Source organism: Copadichromis virginalis, linkage group LG5 (assembly GCF_057382275.1).
Source record: "Copadichromis virginalis isolate Kocher_CV1m ecotype Utaka linkage group LG5, C_Virginalis_male_GT1.1, whole genome shotgun sequence".
In the NCBI taxonomy this organism is placed as follows: Eukaryota; Metazoa; Chordata; class Actinopteri; order Cichliformes; family Cichlidae; genus Copadichromis; species Copadichromis virginalis.
Window position 1 is genome coordinate 30,976,811 of NC_140622.1, and position 21,212 is coordinate 30,998,022.

At 39.0% G+C, this 21,212-nt stretch overlaps 2 protein-coding genes across 3 annotated transcripts in view; both read right to left on the reverse strand.

Moving 5' to 3' along the window:
* stab1 (stabilin 1) overlaps window positions 1-17,884 on the reverse strand; it is a 189,713-nt gene extending 171,829 nt beyond the window's left edge. Inside the window, exons 1-12 of one of the 2 annotated variants that reach the window (XM_085457297.1) lie at window positions 17,336-17,884; window positions 13,477-13,604; window positions 12,961-13,076; window positions 9,450-9,535; window positions 8,259-8,328; window positions 6,687-6,782; window positions 5,752-5,865; window positions 4,428-4,615; window positions 4,185-4,321; window positions 1,410-1,537; window positions 1,014-1,090; window positions 350-472 (exon numbers count right to left, since the gene is read on the reverse strand). In XM_085457297.1, the coding sequence (XP_085313423.1) occupies window positions 350-472; window positions 1,014-1,090; window positions 1,410-1,537; window positions 4,185-4,321; window positions 4,428-4,615; window positions 5,752-5,865; window positions 6,687-6,782; window positions 8,259-8,328; window positions 9,450-9,535; window positions 12,961-13,076; window positions 13,477-13,604; window positions 17,336-17,392 (1,320 nt within the window). In that variant the 5' untranslated portion in view covers window positions 17,393-17,884. Of the gene's footprint in view, window positions 1-349; window positions 473-1,013; window positions 1,091-1,409; window positions 1,538-4,184; window positions 4,322-4,427; window positions 4,616-5,751; window positions 5,866-6,686; window positions 6,783-8,258; window positions 8,329-9,449; window positions 9,536-11,951; window positions 12,098-12,960; window positions 13,077-13,476; window positions 13,605-17,335 lie in introns of those variants that run through there. The other variant, XM_085457298.1, reaches the window with a different exon arrangement.
* Window positions 17,885-19,382: 1,498 nt separating this feature from the next.
* Window positions 19,383-20,087, reverse strand: LOC146710056 (general transcription factor II-I repeat domain-containing protein 2A-like). The gene has a single exon (XM_085457980.1). The coding sequence runs from the start codon at window positions 20,085-20,087 to the stop codon at window positions 19,383-19,385; it is 705 nt and encodes a 234-aa protein (XP_085314106.1).
* Window positions 20,088-21,212: the final 1,125 nt, after the last annotated feature.

Genomic DNA, 21,212 nt, shown 5'->3' on the forward strand with positions numbered 1-21,212 from the left:
GGTGCATTTTGGGTAAACTTTCAAAGGTCACATCACCAGGTGATGTCAAACCTTCAAAAATAATTTTCTGATACAGTGTGGGTTTGTGTAAGGTGGGAGGCAATGATTGATTTTTAGGAAAAAGTCTTGTCGTGACTGTTGAGTTTCCAGACAACAGCACGCTGGACCTGAACTAAAAGCTCCAGGAAATTTTGACCTTATGCTTGTGAATAACAGTGGCTGCTTCCTTGGCTTTGACAAATGTCTCCACCAAAAATAATTTCCAAAGGCAAGAACCAGGCTTACACCTTTCATTTTTTCTTTACTATCTAGCTTGAACAGCAGCTGGAGTCTGGAGAAGCAGTGTTACCTTGTTTTCTTTGGTCCTCAGCTTGGATCCTCCGTACAGGTTGAAGTCTCGACCAGTCAGATCCCTGTAGAGGTACTGACCCAGGATCAGGTGGTTTTTACATACTGTCTCCTGATTTAAGTCCTGCAGAGATATTTTGGTTTAGAAGACCAGGTTTTTGTATTTATCGATCAGTTAGTTTCTAATTATTAGGTATGCTAGATGTAATTTGAGATCATGTGAGTCTGTGAGCAGCCTCTGAGTGAGTCTCAGAAGGGGAGCCTGATAGATGAAGGCTCTACCTCCCATTCTACTTTTGGAAACTCAACAACAAGTAAGCCCGCAGTCTCAGAGAAAAGTGCTCTACTGGGATAATATGGTACTGAGGTCCTTAATATATGAAAGGGCCTGATAATTTGTAACTGTGTGTGAGGAAAAGGATTTATACTGCATTTATCACTGAGTCAATGAAGAGATGCTAACATGGCAGAAATTTAATCTCTTCTTAGAAGTAATAAATGCATGAACTATTTTTTTTCCTAATTTTGCACAGATCTAAGAAGGCAGCACCAGAGATTTGTTTAAGTTGCGGATTAAGCTTTTCAAATCTATGGCTTCATCCCTCAGGAGCTTCCTGTGCTGGAGGAGATCATTAAAATAAAATTCAGACAAGCAGGTGACCTACAGGCAGAGGTGATTTCAGCAGGGGAATGAAAGCTGTGAAGGGTCCGTTATGATTCAGCAGACGTGGACAGCCTGCCTCTGAAACACACACACACACACACACACACCCCAAAGGTCAAAGGAAAGGTGCGGTAAAAGAATAGCAACACCAAAGAACGTACAAAAAACAGCATGTCTCATATAAATTACCTTGCAGGATAATCGGGACACAGACTCATGTTTTTATTATTTTAAAAAAAAGCTGATATCACCACCACGCCTCACTTTAAGTCATATCCTGTCAGTTAGCTTGAAACACTCTGAGGTGATGATCTCTTGTTTTAACAGGAAACCCCGCCATAGTTCAATAAAGTACTGCGGGTATTTCTCAGAGTGTATTTTTGCTGGTTAGTTTTACCGAACATGGAAATGGCTCCAGTAAAGTTTCCTCTCCAGCTGCCGCTCCGGTCCAGCTCCATGGCGCGCTCCATCAGGTTACCATAACAACGCCGACCATCACTGATCTGATCCACTTCACAAACACATCTGAGAGAAGGGGGCAGGAAGAGAGCGCCACTTTAGCCAACTGACGCAACTGACACTGTGACCTGACCTATCTGATCTTTCCAGGTTTTCCCATCGTTACTTTTAGGAAGCGAATCATTCTCAGTGAAAGTAACGCTCCAGTTTAAAATCACATCTAATCAAGTTCAGCACACATGATCGAGATGCTTTGTGTTTGCCCATTTGACGGATTTTAACTCAAGACTCAAAGCAGTGTTTCGGACAGCTTTATCTTTATCTTTATATAAACACGGACCTACTAAATTTGTATTTCTTTTGTCTTTATGTTAAATATTCATATTAAACATAACCACAATTTCAAATAAAGAGGTCAGTGTGTAGACAAGTAATCCTTATCAGCTAAATGTTCAGTTTCAGGTTGTTTTTTTCTGAGAGGGTTTTGGTCATTTATTTGGTCATCTCAGGCACACACCTCCGGCTCAGCGCAGAAGCCCAGCGCACTTGTTGTTTAAACTAGAGATGGCACGATACCACTTTTTTATGTCCGATACCGATACTGATATCATAAATTTGGATATCTGCCGATACCGATATGAATCCGATATAGTGTGTTTTAATCAATAAAACTGTTTTTTTATATCTTGCTGCATTTTGTATAAGTTCATACTCAAGTTTAAATAAACAACAACACAAAAGCTATTCTGTTATACCTGTATGTAAAAAATACACTGCACCCAAAATATTTCATAGTTCAGCAAAACTGATCAATCTAATAAACTTAAACCTACTCCATTCTTCCTATTCTGGTATTTTAAAGTGTACTTAGCAGAAATATTAAGCAACCTAACTAATAGGGTTGCAAATTCCCAGCAAAAAAAAAATAGGGAACCACCCCCCACCTCATGATTCTTAATCGACGTAATCAACTTTAATTTGATGCAGGTTGGAAAAAAATTGCACAGAAATAAATTATTTTTCAAGAATAATTAAATAGATTCAACATCTTTCTTCAACAGAACTGCAGACTATAAATAAATAAATTCTAACAACAGCTTATCAAGGTTAAACCTGCTGCTGTTGTTCACCCGCTAATTTCCTCTTTCTGGCGCAAAGTAGGCCAAAAACAAAGAAGAGAGACGGACTCGCGACAGAAAAGCCGATCAGCTGATCACTAAGCAATTTCACAACTGAAGTACCAGCAGGAGAGGGAGGGAGAGAGAAGAGGCAGTCGCTCCATATATCGGTTGTTAAGCTTAACGTGGGAATGCTTTACAAACGTTCAAAGATGAACTTACACACTTGCTTTACTTCTCTCTGGGATCACTTCCTCGGAGATGAAATGCCGGTTTGGTAGCGAGGCCACAAACACACAGCCGCTCTATCAGGTGAGCACACTGCTCCAACGTGCTACTCGTTATGGGCCGAGTTACGCCATGTCGCAAGTTTTGTGAGGTGCTTTTTTGATATTTAATGGATCGGATTACATTTTTTATTTCTCTCCGATATCCGATCCAGTAATTTACGTCAGACCGATACCGATACGTAATATCGGATCGGTCCATTTCTAGTTTAAACTTTGTGTTTCTTAGGGGCAGCCAGCCAGAAAGAAGATGGCATGAAGGCAGAGAAGTCAGGAAAGCAAAGTTTAACTCTAACATAAAACAATGGGTCCATGCCTCATCCTCACAGTGAGGATTACAGTTTATTAATTTAACACTGTTACGGGATCTTAACTCAGTAGTAGCAGACATCTGAAGCCGAGGTACTAGTGTTATATGGTAACTGGAAAAGTTGGATTTGAACATGTCTTGACTGGCTTCAATCTCTGGTCTAAGCTTAACGTGGCTTAGACCAGAGTCTAAGACCACGACTCACAGACCAGGACTGGTCTGTGAGTCGTTTGTTACCGGGGCCGCAAGAGTCGAGGTTCGGTGTGAAATTTATGGTTTTCAGGGTTTTTATTGTTAACTCGGTTTCCCTGAGTCTTTTCCCATGTTGTAGTTGTGTGTCTTATTTTGAAAGAAATATTTACGCTTACCATAGCGACCAGAGAGCATTAAAGGGCAGAGAGGAGGATGTTACTCTCAATGTTATTGGCACATTTCAGGAGGACACTGCTAATTAAGTTACACAAATACATAGTGAATTTCCGTTTATTATCATATTTACCAAATAGCACAGTTTTTGTCTTGGTCGTATGATTTTCTTTTGTTATATTTATCCTTGACACCCTAAAGCCTGGTCCGTGAAAATATTGTCTGACATTAAACCGGTCTGTGGTGCAAAAAAAGGTTGGGGACCGAAATCCAAAATTCTGCCACACCACTTTAGGATCCTGACAGTAACAGACCAGCTTGTATCGACTGTGGTGTCATTACATCTGGCACGATCTACAAATCTCCCAGATGTATTACATAAATATTTAGACTGTGTTATTTTTTTTCTGCCTAAAATTGTGTTACAGGACTTATGCGTTGGGATAACTTTGTTATTCTACTTTCATCATGGAGTGAAATGGATCTTTTTCTGGTTGGTGTTCTGGTTTTAGTCACAACAAAGTCAAAAGGAGCCGATTCTTCTGGCTGTGGTCACATTTTAGACTGGGCTCTGCATTTTTGGTCCTCCTCCCAGTTGTAGATAATGGTAGAGAAAAGTTTGTGTGTCTGACCTGGGTTCGCCATTCAGTTCAGTCTGACAGCGAGCTGTGGGGTCACAGGTGTCCACCGAGCAGGCGGAGACGAGCTGACAGCCAGACTCAGGGCTGCCACCTATAGGCGACATGCCGGACATACATGCACAGCTGGACTGAGAGCCAGAGAGAGAAAGAGATGGAGAGAGAGAGAGGAGTTAAACAAAATGTCAGGATTTTGTTGCAAACAGCTTTTTCCTGACTCTTGGCAGGTCTCCTCACCTTGTTGGCTCCTTTGAAGACACAAACTGTGGAGTTCAAGGGACAGCCCCCGTTGTTATCTAAGCAAGGGTTCTGAGGTATACAGATTTTGCCATCGCCCAGGTAGCCGGGCTTACATGCGCAGCTGACCTTTAACCCCCGAGAGGAGCACTGGGCATTAACGTCACAATCCCTCTGTGAACAAACACCTGAGCAGAAAACGAATAAATAACCTTCAGATTAAATTCATAATGTTATCTGGGTCACTCCATTTAAACAATCAGTGCACTCCCCCCACCTGACCCCCTCAGAATGAGCTGGGGCTTTTGTGCAATACCTTCAGTATATGTAATTATTCCATGAGAAATTACATTTTGTATGAGTGAATGTGTGAGTCAACATTTTGTGCTTTTTAAGTCTTAAGTCTATTTTTTAGCATTTTTTGAGTCCTATTAACATCTTAAACATGGGCGATAGCCACGTGTTGACAGTCAATTTTGCACACACTTCAAGTCGCACACACTTCAATTTTCAGAAGTTTTAATTTCTGTAAATGACTTTGAATATCAATGTCATGTGAAATATCATAGTTTCAACAGTAAGACTGCGGCAGTAGCAGAAACGAGCACTGGCAACCCAGATGTTTGATCTGATTTTTGGTTAAAACAGCAGAAAGTCCATTTTGGGTTAAGTTTACAAGATCCTATCATGTGAGATGGGTGGTCGGTCAAAACAAATTAAAACACATGAAATTCTAATTTTTTTGTACCGACATGCTGATACATGGCTCATCTTCAAGCCCTACTTTGAGGATTTGTAAAATCCTCAAATGCTCCTCATTGTCTACAACTAGGAACAGGGCCATGAAAATTTTAACAGCTCCATTTAAAACACTGAAGTTATTGTATTTAATAATTTGCTGATTTTGAGGGGAACAGGAGAGATTTTTAGTCCATTTTTATTTTAGTTTAATTGAACAACTCATGTTATCAGCAATGTACTGTATATGTACATTGCAATGTAAGATTAAAATAGGCTGTGTGACATCACCAGTTTGCAAAGCCCAGTGTGTTTTTTTCTCTTTTTGTATAAAAAGGTTGGACGTAGCAAAGACAATATACCAATTAAAACTCTTGTATGCAAATTAATATTTTTTTTCTTTTCTTTTAATTTGCCAGAAGGTTTATTGAAGACTCCAGTTGAAATGAGAATTTTCTGGCAATAATTTCATGGTTAAGGCTTTAAACAGTTAACATGTTCACTTGGCCATACACACGCTCACTTCTGGTAACAACAGCAGCATAAACTCAAAATTTTCACAAAATAAATTATTATAATTTTTTACTTGCGCATTTGTTCTGTGGCGTCTTCCTGTATCCAGGCAAACATTCACATACGGCGGCGTCTCCCTCTCCTTTACAGTATGAATACGGGCTGCAATTGTTGCACCTCCGATTCTCTGTCAACAACACAAACATGGCAGCAGCTCACTGCAGGCAGCAGTTTAACACAAAACAAACAGGTAGTGCAGGGAAACATCATTACCTGAGTATCAAACCACATTTGAGAAGTCCTTTTCAGTCTACTTGTATTTTTAATTGCAGAAAATGTATCCGTTATTGTGTTTCTAAAATCTTTCTTATTCTTTGATCAAAATAAAGTTGGGTTAGTTAATGCAGTTTATTACTTTGAGCTCACAACACAGCAACAATCTCTTTGTTTTATCTCTTAGCAGTAAATATTAAATACCAGTCTGGGTTGAGGCAGATCTGTTTCAGTTACAGAAGTTATTTTCAATCTGCTAATGAAACTTTTTTTTCTTAGATTTATACTGTACAAATTATTTATTAATGCAATTTACACTTCTCTCTTACACGATGCCAGTCTTGCTTTTACTGTTTTTAACAAATACCACTTTAATATTTAGTTTGCTTTCTTTTTTATCAATTTTGTTTAGATATAAATTCCTACACCATCTCATAAAGCCCTTACCAGGCATCAGTGGCACTTTTATTTTATCTGTGTTATGTGTTGTTTATTGTTGTCTGTGCTATTGTTGCTCTTTATTGTGCTGCTGTAACAAAAAATTACCCTTGTGGGATAAATATCTATCTATCAGCAGACAGCTACAGCATGCTCCGCAGCTTGTCTAATTCTATGGAGATGATGAAACTAAAATAAATGAACTGTATCATCTAATGAAACCCAGTAATATACATTAATAATGAGTGATGTTTCTGCTAATTTAATACAGTATATTTCTTTGTGGTATGATCTTACCTTGGTCACAGTTCTTCCCAGTGTATGGTGGCTGACACAAACACTCTCCATCACCTTCAGGACCTTTATTACACACTCCATTTTTACAGTCACACACTGCACACAGAGAGGCAGTTTTTAAGCAGATTTCAGATGTTCTTACAGTTTCATAGTAGTCTTTGAAGGTTTGACTTTCTGCTTTATTTCCTTTTAATGTGAAGAAACATTTCACTGAGCTGACCTGTTTATCTAATAAAATTAAAAACTCATTATGAGCACTTTCATGTTGGATGCACATTCCTTCCACCAGCTGTGTCACTATGCACAAGAAACATGCTTGAGACAGCATGATTGGATGACAATGTATATATGTCCCCCTCAGCTGGGCTTCGATGTCAGTATGCGTTTCTTTTGGTTGAGGCACAATGTTAGCTTCCAGGTGAAGAAAAATGATGATTTTATGCTCTCTAGGGCCTGTTAGATACAACATGACAATGACACCGCTTTCCTCTGAAGCAGGTGTTGTGACCAGCATTGAGTGCTGACTGAGATTAGTGTTGTTTTTGAGCTACTAGGGAGTAGTTAGTTCTACTGACAGCGGAAGTGTTTTTCTTTGACTTTGTTAACCATCTCCTTTTCTCTTTTCAGTATGTTTTTTTGGCCTTTTCTTTTTCCAGTTATAAAATTGTTACTCGTACTTGATGTAACAAGTGCACATAAAGACATGAGTATTTGCAAAAAGTGTAGTGCATGCAGACAGCAGCAGATGCAATGCTAATTTTAGTTAGCCTAGCAGTCAGTGCAGCACATGCCGCTTTGCATGTGAAAGGACCTCCTACTTTCAAGTCTTGTTGAACTCAAGATGGCTGTCATTTTCTAACGGATGCTCCTCACTGCAGTAATAAAGGAGGATAAACGCAGGAGATACTTTTGACATACACTGTGACTGGTAAGCTGCTGCCATGAGGATGCTGCATCCCTTTGTTTTAGTGTCAGAGTGACCCCTTCTCTACCACATCTACATCAAAACATATAAATGTTCAGCTTGAGGCTTTAGAACAGGACAAACCAATGGGTGATATGAACCAATGGGTGATGAAGTATACAGAGTCCACAGTTGGTGGATGCAGATGAAAAGTTGCTGATAAGTTTTTCTAAATGTTTTTATGCATTTTGACCAACACAAGGCGAGTGCAACTTAATTCCATTATATTGAAGAAAAAACAACAATCTCATTGATTGTGGCTCAAGAGTTCTTCTTGTAATCAAAAGCCGGTTGCCGGTCAAGCCCCGGCTCGGACAATCTCGGTCGTTGTGTCCTTGGGCAAGACAAGGCAGCTGTGGCTACAATGTAGCTTGCCGTCACCAGTGTGTGAATGTGTGTGAATGGGTGGATGACTGAATGTAGTGTAAAGCGCTTTGGGGTCCATAGTGACTAAGTAAAGCGGTATACAAATACAGGCCATTTACCATAACACCAGACAGGTCACACTGAGACGATCTAGGCAGATAAAACGTATAACAGCACAGGGGAAAATTATGTAAATATGATTTGGGGCAAACTATGCCTCAGAAAGTAAAGAGGGTACCAACCTTTATCACACCTTTCTCCATAAGCATTTGGATTCTTACACTCCTGACAGGCAAAGCCAGTGAAACCATCCTGAGAAGGAAGAAGTTTTTTTTTTTTTTAATTTCGAAATATTACCAAGAAAAAACAAGAACAACCAATTACTTGAAATCTCTGGACTTCCCCAGCATTTCTTCCTCAATGTAACACAAAAAATGCGATATTTGTAAGAATAAACCTAAATACAGTCAAATTTCCTTTTGCTGACCAAACAATAACCATCCAAAGCCACTGTCTCTGAATCAGAAACGTAAATGGACATTAAGATGAAACCATTGTCATGGAGCTAAAAGGTTCCTTCATGTTACTGTTTGCATTTCCACTATGATAACCAACTGCAAAGATGGTTCAAATTAGTTATACAGACAGTTACATGTGGGAATCTATTTAAGAGAACGAGTTTACTTTAAGCTTTCAGTGCGTCTGAGCTGCATGTGTTTGTGACAAATGGTGCAAACAAAACAGCACAGCCTGCTCTATAGCTGAAAATGCTTTACAAAGGTGCGAAGATCTTTATTAGAAAGTAACTGTACAATAATCAGAAGGCAACACTTCTCCGATTAATCAGTCATGTTGTTTTCTCTCCCTCTCTTCATATGTATCTCTCTGTCTCTCTTTCTCTGATATGAAATTTCTCTGGACTTAACCGGCCGAATACACTGCAACTTTGAAAGTAGTCCTGAAATTATTTTGCTGCAAAATTGTTCCTGTGATTCGATGCAATTTTGGCTTCCAGTGATACATATTACCTTGACTTCAGTCAGTCAAGGTAATCAGTATCAGTTGTAACTGAAATTAAATTTAAATTCCAACTGGATTAATCACCCAGTCACAGTGCATGTGAACCAGCCAACATGCAATGCTCAGATGTAACTTGATTGCTACATTTTTTATAAAGTTGTGCATGCAAAAACAACAGTAGCCTGATGTTTCACTACAGTGGAAACAAGTGTTTATCTCACTGACAATGGTTCTTTGGTCTGAAATAGTTTTTGGTACTTTGGGGATGGAAACACAGATAATGAGTACTTTTTTCTTCCTTGAAACCAGGAAAGAAAAGAAAAGAAAGAAGAAACCAGGACAGGTTTTCACATAAAAGTTAATAATGAATAGCATCTCTATAAATACATAAAAAAGAGAGAAGGGATACCAACATTACAGATGCAGGTTCCGTTGCCCAGGTCTCCATCCTGACAGACCCCATTATTGTTGCAGGTCTTCCCAGACCAGCTGGGGCAGGCTGCAGACACACAACAAGTGAGAATGTGTGATTAGAAAAAATCAGAGCTGTTTATTCAATTTGTGCATTGAACATTTATCCAGTTTGAATTCATATAAACATTTGGCAAACTGTGTAAGATAACCTGATGATGTCTATCTTAGAGGTAATCTGTGACTAAGCTGTGCACTATGCGCAGTGTGGGTTTCAGGCATGCCAGACTGCGAGAAAAGTAATGTGTTTAATCACAAATTACACAGAGATTAAAAAAAAAACATAACACAGCCATGCATCACCAGCTAATGTCCTGCTTTCATGAGTTGAAAATGTATCTGAATATTTAAAAGTTTCCAGCAGAACTTTATAACTAAGTAGCTCTGTGAAAGATGGAAAATGTCAGAAGACACACTGTTATCCTCAGCAAAGAGGGAATTAAGGCGGTGCAAGAAGTGGATGAGTTGTACTTACTTGTGTGAACTTACACACCAAGTGTTACTACAATCAAACTTATTATTCAATTAGGAATGCCAACAGGACATAACCACATTTAAACAAGCAAGCAGGTGACGTGATGGAAATGCTTCATCTCTGTTGATCATCTGATCACCAGTTGAAGTAGGCTTAGAAAAACCTGATAGTTAATAGAGCAGAAGAGAAAGGCCTTTTTTATTTCTGCTGGATGTTTTAATTATGTCTATAAAAAATAATAAATGTATGAATTTTCATCTTCTACCCTTCCACCGAGTAATCCTAAATCCACTTGTTTCCAGCTCCAAATTTACGTTTATTTATTAGGCTATTTATTTTTGTATTTTTTGAAGTTTTTTACCTTTCTGCACTTTGATTATTTGCAATAAACAAGCAAACAGGTGATGTGTTTATGTAAGTTAGTTAAGTTATGTAAGTGATATGATGATATGGCTGCTGTGACAGCATCATTTCCCAACTCTTGGGGTGAATAAAGCATATGTTATCTTTTTATTAATGGATTCATTCTCTGTCTAAAACATGATGTCTTAGCTCCTCCCCATTTACAAAAATCCTTCTTAGGATTGGGTTTTCCTTATAAACACAGCAGGGTGGGACTGATATGTTCATGAGATGACCATAAGGTGTCTGAAGCCTGGGTGTTTAACTCACAGTGATTACTTGTACATATGCAGATGACCTCCAGCAAATCAACTGACCCAAAGAGAAGCAACAGAGACATGTTCCTTCAGAGACACAGTCCACTCTCTGGTTGAAACTTTCTGGGGGTTTGTTTGTTGTTGGGTTTTGTTTTTTTGTTTTTTACTGGAGCAGGATAATGAGCACAAAACCACCTCAAAGCTTTCCCAGGACAAAGAAATCCAAGGACTGCTGACAGCCGTGGCCTTCACCCCACAGTCGCCTGACCTCAAACCCAATGAACATTCAAGGGGGCACTTAAAGACTGTGAAAGCCAAACACGGCTGACATTACAAGAAGCTCTTTGGAGCACTCTCAGGTTATGGTGGGATAACATCAGTTATCCGTCCATGGTGTTAACAAAATTGGGTGCATGTGCAGCCCTAGTCCTTCCATAAAGTGCACCTACGGGCTCAGGAGCACATTTGCATGACTCACAGCTATTGGTCTTAATGCACAAGCTGTTTTAGCTCCTCCTCCATTAAACTTAATTCTTCGTAAACAGATGTTTTTACTGACAGGTGGGTGGAGCTTCTGTGCTCACAAACAGAACTGTGCATACCCAGTGTTGCCAACTATATTTAGCGAGTTTTCAGACCCTCTTAGCGACTTTTTTTTCTAAAAAGCGACTAGCGAGAAATCTGGCAACTTTTTCTGGTGTTATTGGAGACTTATTTATGACGACACATTTGCCGGTCACTTTTGCCGGTAAAGGAGCAGGGTTGGAATTGTGACATTAAAAAAAACCAATAATTGCTAAAAGAAATTTAATTTGTAGTTCCAAATAAACTCTAAATGCATTTAGGACGTTTTTTCCTCACTTTATGTCTCTTCCACGATGTTGTTTCTCTCTTCAACAACGTAGGTTACAATTACATTATGCAAATTAGGAGATGACGTCATTTAGCGACTTCTAGCGACTTTTAGGACAACCAATATCACTTTTCAATACTGAGGAGTTGGCAACACTGTGCATACCTGGCTTGACTATATTAGTTATAGCTGCTCTTCCTGACATCACACAGAGCCAACGATCAATAAAGATTTCCGGGAATGGAGTGTTAAGAGCAGTCTAAATTAATGAGGAGGTAGATAACGAGGAAAACTATAAGTTTATCCTTTAAACCAAAATATAAGCATATGAAACAGTGTCAACAGAGTCATGCTGATTTTTTGGGAGCCAAATATAACAATCGAAATAATCTGTGGCATTGTCTTCTATGATGATTAAGATTTTTGTCAAGTATAAATATATATGACGTTTACTTACTAGACAATGAAATGCGATACATACGTTGTCATTAATGGTGCACTGGTAACAGCTTCACAGTAAAATATGGGCAGTAAACGGCAAACCCACATTAATTAGCTGGACTAACGCTAGCTTTGCTCAGAAGATCTCAAAACTAGCTAAAAGTGCCTTTATGTTGATGACCGTTAAACATTGTCCTAAACAACAGACGTTATCACTTAGTTCTTCTCGTACAAACACAGTACAGCTTACATACAACTCAATTTTCCAGAAAAACACATTCACGACTTTATCTTTTTCTACCTGTAACAGATAAATTACACACTGGGACCATAGCGTTATGTGATTGGTGGAGAGTAACAATCAGTCAAACGACCAATCAGTCAGCTGCTCAGTCTTTGTTGGACTCTATAAACCAGAACGCAGATTAGAAAATGAATCAGTATTTTGAAATCATTTATGTTTAAATGCATCATTTAAAGCTGGTTATTAAAGTTATTTCTACCTGTTCTTCACCAGTATCAGAGTTCAGTTCACAGGATAACCTTTAATGTTTAGATGTTTCCTTTTTAGACTTGTGCAAAGTTATGAATTCATAAGAGTAATAATTTTCTGCATTACTCTCTTTAATTTTATTATTATTACTTTTATTGAATCAGGAAGTCCCACAAAGATCAAATCTATTTTACAAGGAAACCTCGCCAAGGCAGCAGCCATACAAACTCAAAACATCTTTTTTCTTATTTGCAGCACATTATTTGTAGATCTTGATCACCTACACATCTGATAATGTCTCTGACTGAGGTAGGTGGTGCTCATTTGATCCATTTTGTGGAGAAGTTGTACGATCCATTAAACACTGCTGCAGACTAAAGCAGGAAGTCTGGGTTTAAATGTGATCAAAATTATGGCACAAATGATAGTTCATCATATGTACTTTGTGTGTGTGTGTGTGTGTGTGTGTGTGTGTGTGTGTGTGTGTGTGTGTGTGTGTGTGTGTGTGTGTGTGTGTGTGTGTGTGTCTTACAGAGACACAGCGGTCCCCAGTGCTGTTGGCAGCACTTTGGCTGCATGACGTTCTTCACACAGATGTGCTGACATCCCTCCAGCTGCAGCTCCCTGCTGCCGATGTTCAACACATAACTGCAGCACAGCGAGACTCGAGGTAAACAAACTGCCTTAATCATACCACTGCTGCCAGCGCTACTAATTACTACTGCAAATCTCACAGTTAGCATTCATGAGTTATCCTTGAATCTAAGCTTTGCATGATTAATAAAGGTGGAATTATGTTGCTGTCATTATTTATTTAACAGGGAAGGTGCATGTTAAGGTACACTGGCATAAAAATGATGTAAACATGTCAGATTTTGGCAGAAATGTTCATTTACAACAGTGATCCTAGAGGAGGGTCACATGAAACAATATACAATATGCAAAAGACATACAGGTGTACAACATAACACACATAAAGGCATTGCTATAGGTAAGCTGTTCCAGTCTTCACTTCATGTTAACTGTGGGTATGAAGCTTGACCTGTACCTGCAGTTGGTGATGCCAGTGCTGCTGAAGCCACGGGGGCAGCTCGCAGTGATGGCAGCAGCACAGGAAGTGCAGTCTGTTTGTACCTCCAACCTCTGCAGGATATCACATCGACCAGGAGGAGGAGTCTGAGGAAGGAGAGGAGCTGTTTACAGTCTTATACCACTCTCTGTCCACATTTCACAACATCACTGTTAATATGGACAGACCCCTGCAGATTGCATTCTAATACATCTCTGTTTTTAATGAGCAACAATTTGTGATAAGACATCTTCTGATATTCCCACAACTGATATTTATAACTAACAATCACTACTACAGGTAGCATAAAGATAATAACAGGTGTGCCACAGCTGTTGGTAAGATCGATGGTAAGAGTAGTTGTATCATCACAGTAGTAATAATACAACAGTAGTAATTACAGAACCCGTTTTTACACAAAAAGCAGCAAAAAAAAGAAGTGCAAACCAAACTGCATTCTTTAAATGCATTTTAAGACTTGATGTGTGTTTGATTAAATTATAGAGTGCTGGTATCATTTAATCTTGTTTTTACTGAAATAACTGACAATGACGACTGCAAAGAAAAAGAATAAGGAATAAATACCAGCAAATTACAATAACCTCAAACCCTTACATACATATATAAGAGTTTTCACATTAACAGCAGTTCTTTTAGAAAACTATGTTTTAAAGTTGCAGAAGGTTGCCAATTTTTTAAAACTTATTTAGACAAAGGCTCTCAAACTCTACAGCTGGGATTATTCTCTATACTGATACATCCATCTCTGCTTATCCATGTCAGGGTCGCGGGGGGGCTGGAACCTAACCCAGCTACCGTCACCAATCTGACACAGGGCTAACACAGAGGGACCAACAACGCAATGAACGCACAAGCATCTCAGTATTTTGGATGCCTTAGTAGACTGTAGCAACCAGGAATTGAATCACCAACCTACTGATCAGAAGCTGACCTGTTCTGCAGCACATTCATGATAAAAGCGGAGACCGTGTAGTGGTGAATGGATGTTTTAACTTATCTAAGTGAAGTAAAAACTTGAAAGTACATTCTGCCTCCGATTACTGAAACTGTGTATGACTCCAACTCATAATTGCTGTTTGGTTAAGTTCTGGAGCACTTCATCATTTTCACACAACAAATTCAGTCTGCTGTTTGATGGCCTGCACTGTGAACGTTATTAAAACAGCCCTGGTGATGATACAGCAACGTCAGCAGAGTTTTCTTACTTACAGACAGTGGACTAAATGTTATGGAGTCTGCAGGATGTGGCTCTTTAACACAGAGACATTTTTTTGGGTGTTTAACCCATAGGAGGAACCAAAAGTCAGACCAATGCATCCTTTGTTGCTTCAATACCGGCCAGATATTGCTCAATGGATCCGTTCTATAAACAAACAACTGAGAGACTGTTTGGGAATGGATCTTAAAAATGTAAAAGTGTAAGTGTAAATGAAATATTTCAACAACTGCACACAGTGCCACAGTATTATTTACAATCTCATAATGAACTGTAGTAACTGTAAAAATCCCTCTGATGTTTTATCCAACAACATTATTGGCATGAATGCAAAACTAGTGACTCAGTTTAAATTACACTTGCCCAACATGTTTATTTTAAAGGTTTAGAGGTTTTAGAGGTTTAGTAATAAATTTGATAATGTTGGCTGGGCAACATGAGATAGGGGTAGTTATATAGAATTCAGTGATCATTTACATTATCACTTTTCAGGTGGTCTGGTGGTGGCAAGAAGCAGTGGCAATAGAAGCATGAAGTTCCACTAACATCAAACGTATTTTTCACGGTGGCAGTGATACATTTTGCACAAAACATAGATGTCCAGAACAAGAGAAATACGTCTCCTTCAGCATGTTCCTCAGGTCTTTCTGCAGAGACACTCTGCAGTGTGTAGTAAGAAAACACAGTTTTCCTCGTATCTGCTTTTTGTTCTTTGTTTACATTTAGTTTGGTGATGGAAGACTTTGACCAATCACAGGCTTTTCAGACCAGACCAGAAGTAAAAAATGGCGTTGCAAGGGATGAAGCAGCTGCCTACACTTAACAGAATGGGGTTTAAGTCCTGTATGAGGCCAGAAAAGAGCCTGGCTTCTGAAGCAGGTGCAGATGCTTGTCTGCTGTTAAGGGCTTAAAACAGAGTGATGAGAGCTGGAGGGCAGTTTTCCATGTTCAGTTTTTATTTGTTTGTTTGTCTGTAGATTTATGCCTCATGCAGCTTTAAACTCAGGATATCTTGTCTGAGTTCATGAACTACTTGAAAATACAATGCCTTTAATATTTGGAATATCTAATTATAATGAACTTTCCAACTTTCCAAAGCGCTATTACTTCTTACTAAGCTGGTTTAGGACCTAAATATATAATACCTTTTTAACAGCTTTGTTTGTGTTGGAAAGCCGTTTCTATGTACAGACAGATATACCAAACTGTTTTTAATGTGATTAATTATTGTTTGCAATCACTTTTACGCAATAAAGAATCAACCCGACTCGCTGCTCCAGATCTTTCAGCAAAAACATTACAAAGTAGAGATTATTAAAGGAAAATTACCACAAAATCAAAGGCTGTGATATTAAGAAAACATGTGCTTATAAAAATCTGAGAAAAGTTGTAGGAGAGCACAACCTGACAAATGGCCTCACTTTGTAACTTCAAGGTTAAATATTTTGAGTTTCTGAAATTGTTTAGCCCTGTTAAGCTGATGCAACTCTGTTTTAAAAAAAAACTCTGGGTCTCATTTGCAGCTTTACTCATTTGTATCATGCAGAGATGTCTATGATGTGGAAGTTCCAGGTTTGCAGTAGCAAATGATTGACTTTACTGTATACACAGTCCCATGCGTAGTTTGTCACACTGAGCTGTTTAATGTTTGTCGTTTATGTTTACAGCTAAGCTGTTTGGGTTGTTTTTTTAATTCACCTTCATATCACAACAACAAAGCTTTAACACCTCTGACAGTCGCAGGTTACGTTCATCAGTGGTGACACTGAATTAGAGAAAGTATAGTTACTCATGCCTGCATAAAGTAATAGAAATACACTAATATACTGCTTTATTGTCATTAAAAAACAATTACGCATTGAATGCTAACTGATACTAAATTTCAAAACAGTTGTATTGAGTTTTATTTGTGATCAAATAGTGCAGTAAGCATGTAATCATAGTATTTACATCATGGAAACATTTCACTGTTAAGCTCATCTACTTAAAGAAAAGCATGTTACAGTGATCCATAATGTTCATTTTTCTGTGTTCTGCAATTTTCAGATTCAAAATTATTCATTGTTTCCATCATAAATTTTGCTCAAGCTTCTTCAGACTTATTCAATCCAACCTAATTTTATTCACAGAGCACTCTTTAAAAACAAGAGTGCTGTACAAAGCGCCAAAACACGCCACAACAAATCAATAAAAAAATAAACAAGAAGGTAAGGACACACCACTCTCATTCTAAATTCAAAGCCAGGGAATAAAAATCAGTTTTAAAATGTGATTTTAAAACAGGCAATGAGGGGCCATCCTAACATGGGGAGGGAGATCACCCCACAGTTTGGGGGCGAATAGCTAAAAAAAAGTCGATCTCCACTGGTTTTCAGCTGACCTCAGTGGCCTTGAGAGAGTGTATGGAGTCAGAAGCTCAGATATGTGCAGTGGTGCTGATTCATTAAAGGTTTTTAAAATAAATTTTAAAAAACATCTTAAAAAGGGGTAATGGAGGGAGGTGTTAACCATACAGTTACATTTTTGACATTTGCATCCATGATTCAAAGACAGTAGGTGGTACATGACCTCAGCGTGGTGGTGTAGTTGGAGGTGTGTTACCTGTTGTTTCACTGAAGGTAGCAAGCAGAGCAGTGGCAGCAGCAGCAGCAGCAGCATGGCTCAAAGTCTCACATCCAGATACAAAAACAAACCTACTAATCCTCCTCAGTAAGCAAAACAAAAATCAGTTAAAAATAATATAAGAATATGTCCAGAGAGTTGTAACTAAACTCGTTTCCTCGCTCCCGTGTCAGCGCTGAACTTCAAATAAAACCTGAACTACTAACTACAGGAAAAAATACAGATAGCAACATCCTCTGTGCAGGAAAAACAAAACGATTAGAACACAATAGCCAAGTATTCCTCAGATAATGATTGGGAAAGCTGAAGTAACCTGCTGCTTAAAGACGTGGAAACGCTGGAAAAATGTAAGCACTTAGTGAAAAAAAAATCCAAAAAAATACACAGGGTTGATCCAACCAACAATTAACAGCAGGCTCACTTGGGACGCTGTTATGTGGGAAATGACCAACAAACAACAGCAAACGAATGAACTCTGAGCTCAGCGTGCAGCGAGGCAGAGAGGCTGCAGCAACTACTTGTGTCACGTCTTTCCTCCCTAATCTAGGAAGAGAAAGAAAGAGGAAAAAGCACACAAAGTGGTAGAATAGGAACCTCCCAGTAGGAAGGTCATCACCTCCTACCACTCCCCCAGTAACAGCAGAGACACTTGTTTTATTCACAAAAGAATGAGCAATATAGTCGCACACAAACACACCCATGGAAATCAACTGTGATGACTTCAGACCACAGATTCACAAACAGCCATGAGATAAACATCAAAACAGAACTTTACTTTAGTTAAAGATATCAAAAAGCTGGACAGTATGCAGTGAAGTTTTCCATTTTTTCATTTTCTGTCTGCACAGACATACCCAGACATCCCTCTCCCTGGTCACCCCCTCTCCCCAGGAAGAGCTGGAGGAAGTGAATTGCCACTGTGTGCCCTAGATCCTCTGGGGGTATGTTTTTACGGAGGATTTGCCTTTCCCAAGGCAAAATGGCTCTTAGTGACGAGCCAGACCATGTGGAAAAGATATATATAAATCTTATAAAGTTTGTATCTGTCTTGTGTGAAACTTGTATGAAAAGCATACAAGAGTGAAAACAGATATAAGATCCCTTGAAAAATTATATAATGAAACTTGTATGTTTTGGATACTTACTAAAACAATATATGAAAGTAATGAGAAAGTGGCCACTTTCATATAAGCCTTACATGATTCACTATATGAAGTAGGCCACATCTTATGCAAGTCTTTTGTAAGTTTTTACTATTTCTTTTCCATATGGGAGACCAAGTGTGATTCATAAGACCCTAATGGCAGAGATAACTTTGCACTGACAGGGGTCCCACCTAGGAGCCAGGTCTGTGGACCCTCCACCCACAGGAGGGGTTGTAGGTTGCAGTGAGGCCTTGGTGGTCTGATCTCCGGTTACTGAAACTGAAATAGTGAAATCCTAATATACTCTTATCCAAGGTTATTATTATCATTAACTAAAACGAAACTACAAACTAAAAGTAGGTGTTAAAAATAACGTGTTTATAAACATACAAAGTACTCTATAAAGCAGGGGTATTAAACTAAAATTTGAGGAGGTCCAGTTGGAGAAAATCTTCTCAAGCAGAGGTCCGGGACATCATAATGTCTAACTTACGTTATGATTGTGATAGAGAAGCAACCTTTTTTTTTTTTTTTTAATTTATATCTGAACGTATGAACAATAGACTGTCAAATCAATGAAAATACAAGTTAAAACATTTCAACAAAATTTATTGTTAACACTGAAACACACAGTAGGCCTACATTAGAAATAGGGCTGCTGTTTAAAATGAATTAGAGAAAATAAATAAAATGGCTAAATTGTGCATCTTAAAACAAAGTGCTTAATTTCAGAAAAAAAAAGTTTCCCTTTTTCTTTACATTTTACATCTCGACTAAACAGTCTCAATACATTTTCAACAGATAACATCAAAACATTTTAACAATTTTACAGTTTCTCTTTCTTTCACCCCCTTATATTCCACGTCCCAACTTTCTGTTGTTCAGTGAGAGAACTGAGCTTTAGTTCGCTCTACTAGGACTTTAAATCTGGGCTGGAATGGTGTCAGGGCCATTCTCATACACATGTGTAAGTGCTCATTGGTGATCCTGGAACGATATTTAGTTTTTATTATGTTCATTGTGGAGAAAGCTGCCTCACAGCTGTATGTGGAGCCAAACATGGTCAAGATGTACAGGGCTACTTTCCTCAGATTTGGGAAAGCTGTCTCAGAGACCAATTGGGGCCAGAAAGTGGCAGGTTCAGTTCTTCCAAACTGCTCTTTCAGGGCCACATCTGCTTGGAGATCAATTAGTTGCATTTGAAGAGGCCCAGCATTTGCCCACTTGAAGTGCTGTGTGACTTCCTTTGAGAACCCTCTGACATCAGTGATGGCAAATGGGTTCTTTATGAACATGGTGAGCTGCTGTCCAAAGCTGAAGCTATCAAAACGTTTGCTGAAGTTTTCAATCAGCTTATCAACAAAGTCAACAAAAGAGGACACATCTCTCTGTCCCTGAACCTGTTCCTTCACTGTTGGGAAGTGTGCATAGTCTCCTTGCAGGTCTTCTTTGAACACTTCAAGTTTCCTCTGAAAGCAGCGGACAGCTGTCATCAGTTCACAAATTGAATTGTCCTTGCCCTGCAGCTTCAAATTCAGTTCATTCAGGTGTGAAGTGATATCAACCAAAAAGGCCACAATATCCATGTTTTTCCCATCATTTAAAAAGAGAGAAAAGTTTGTTGCTTTTTGACTTTCCAGCTCTTCCAAGAAAGCTGCTACTTCACTTCTGATGGACCAAAATCGCTCCAATGCCCTGCCTTTGCTAAGCCATCTCACATTGTTGTGAAGCAGAAGATCATCAGCGTGTGCATCAACTTCTCTGAGAAATTCCCTGAGCATGCGATGCTGACAAGAAGAAGATGCCCTGAGAAAATTTATCATTTTCATCATTGTTTTCATCACCTCAGCATACTCGTCTGACAGGGTGGAGCATAACACTGACTGATGAATAATGCAATGATAAGAGATTAGCTCGGGATTGTCCTCTTTCATTCTTGCTACAGCTCCTTTCTCTCTCCCCATCATAGCAGGGGCTCCATCTGTGGTTATTGAAACCACTTGGTTTGGCTCTATTCCTCGCTTTGTTAACATTTCCTTAATGGCCAGGTAAATATCCTCTCCTCTTGTAGTGCTGTGAAGGGAAGTTACACCTAGCAGGTCTTCACAGAACTCTTTCTTATCATTGTTGAAGAACCTTACATAAACTAACAGCTGAGCATTGTCAGACACATCAGTGGACTCATCTACAGCCAAGCCTACACGTGGTGTCTTATGAATAGCTTCTTCCAGCTGGGATAGCACATCCTGAGCTTTGTGGCTGTTGATGCTGACATAGGTATTTGCTTTATTTTGTCATGAAGCTCTTCTTTTTGTTTACCCTCAAGTAATGTTTCTGCTACTGCACTCATGCACTCTTTGACAACACCTGCAAAGGGCTTTTTGTGTTGACCTAAAATCCAAGCAACTCTGAGGGAACATTCATGAGCACGTTGTTGGGCGGTGAAAGAACTGGTTAAGATCCTTGTGGACTGATCATATTGGGCTCTGAGACTGCTAATTTTCTGGGACCTGAGTTCAGACTTGGGTGGGTATGATTGTTCAAAAGCTTTGTGCTTTGTCTCATAGTGGCGTTTGACATTGCCACTTTTAATCAGTGCCACGGTTTCTGAACATATGAGACACACTGGTTTGCTGCTTGCGGCCGGAAGAATGAACATATATGCGTCAGTCCATTCAGTCTTGAAAGTTCTATTTTCGGTGTCTACTTTT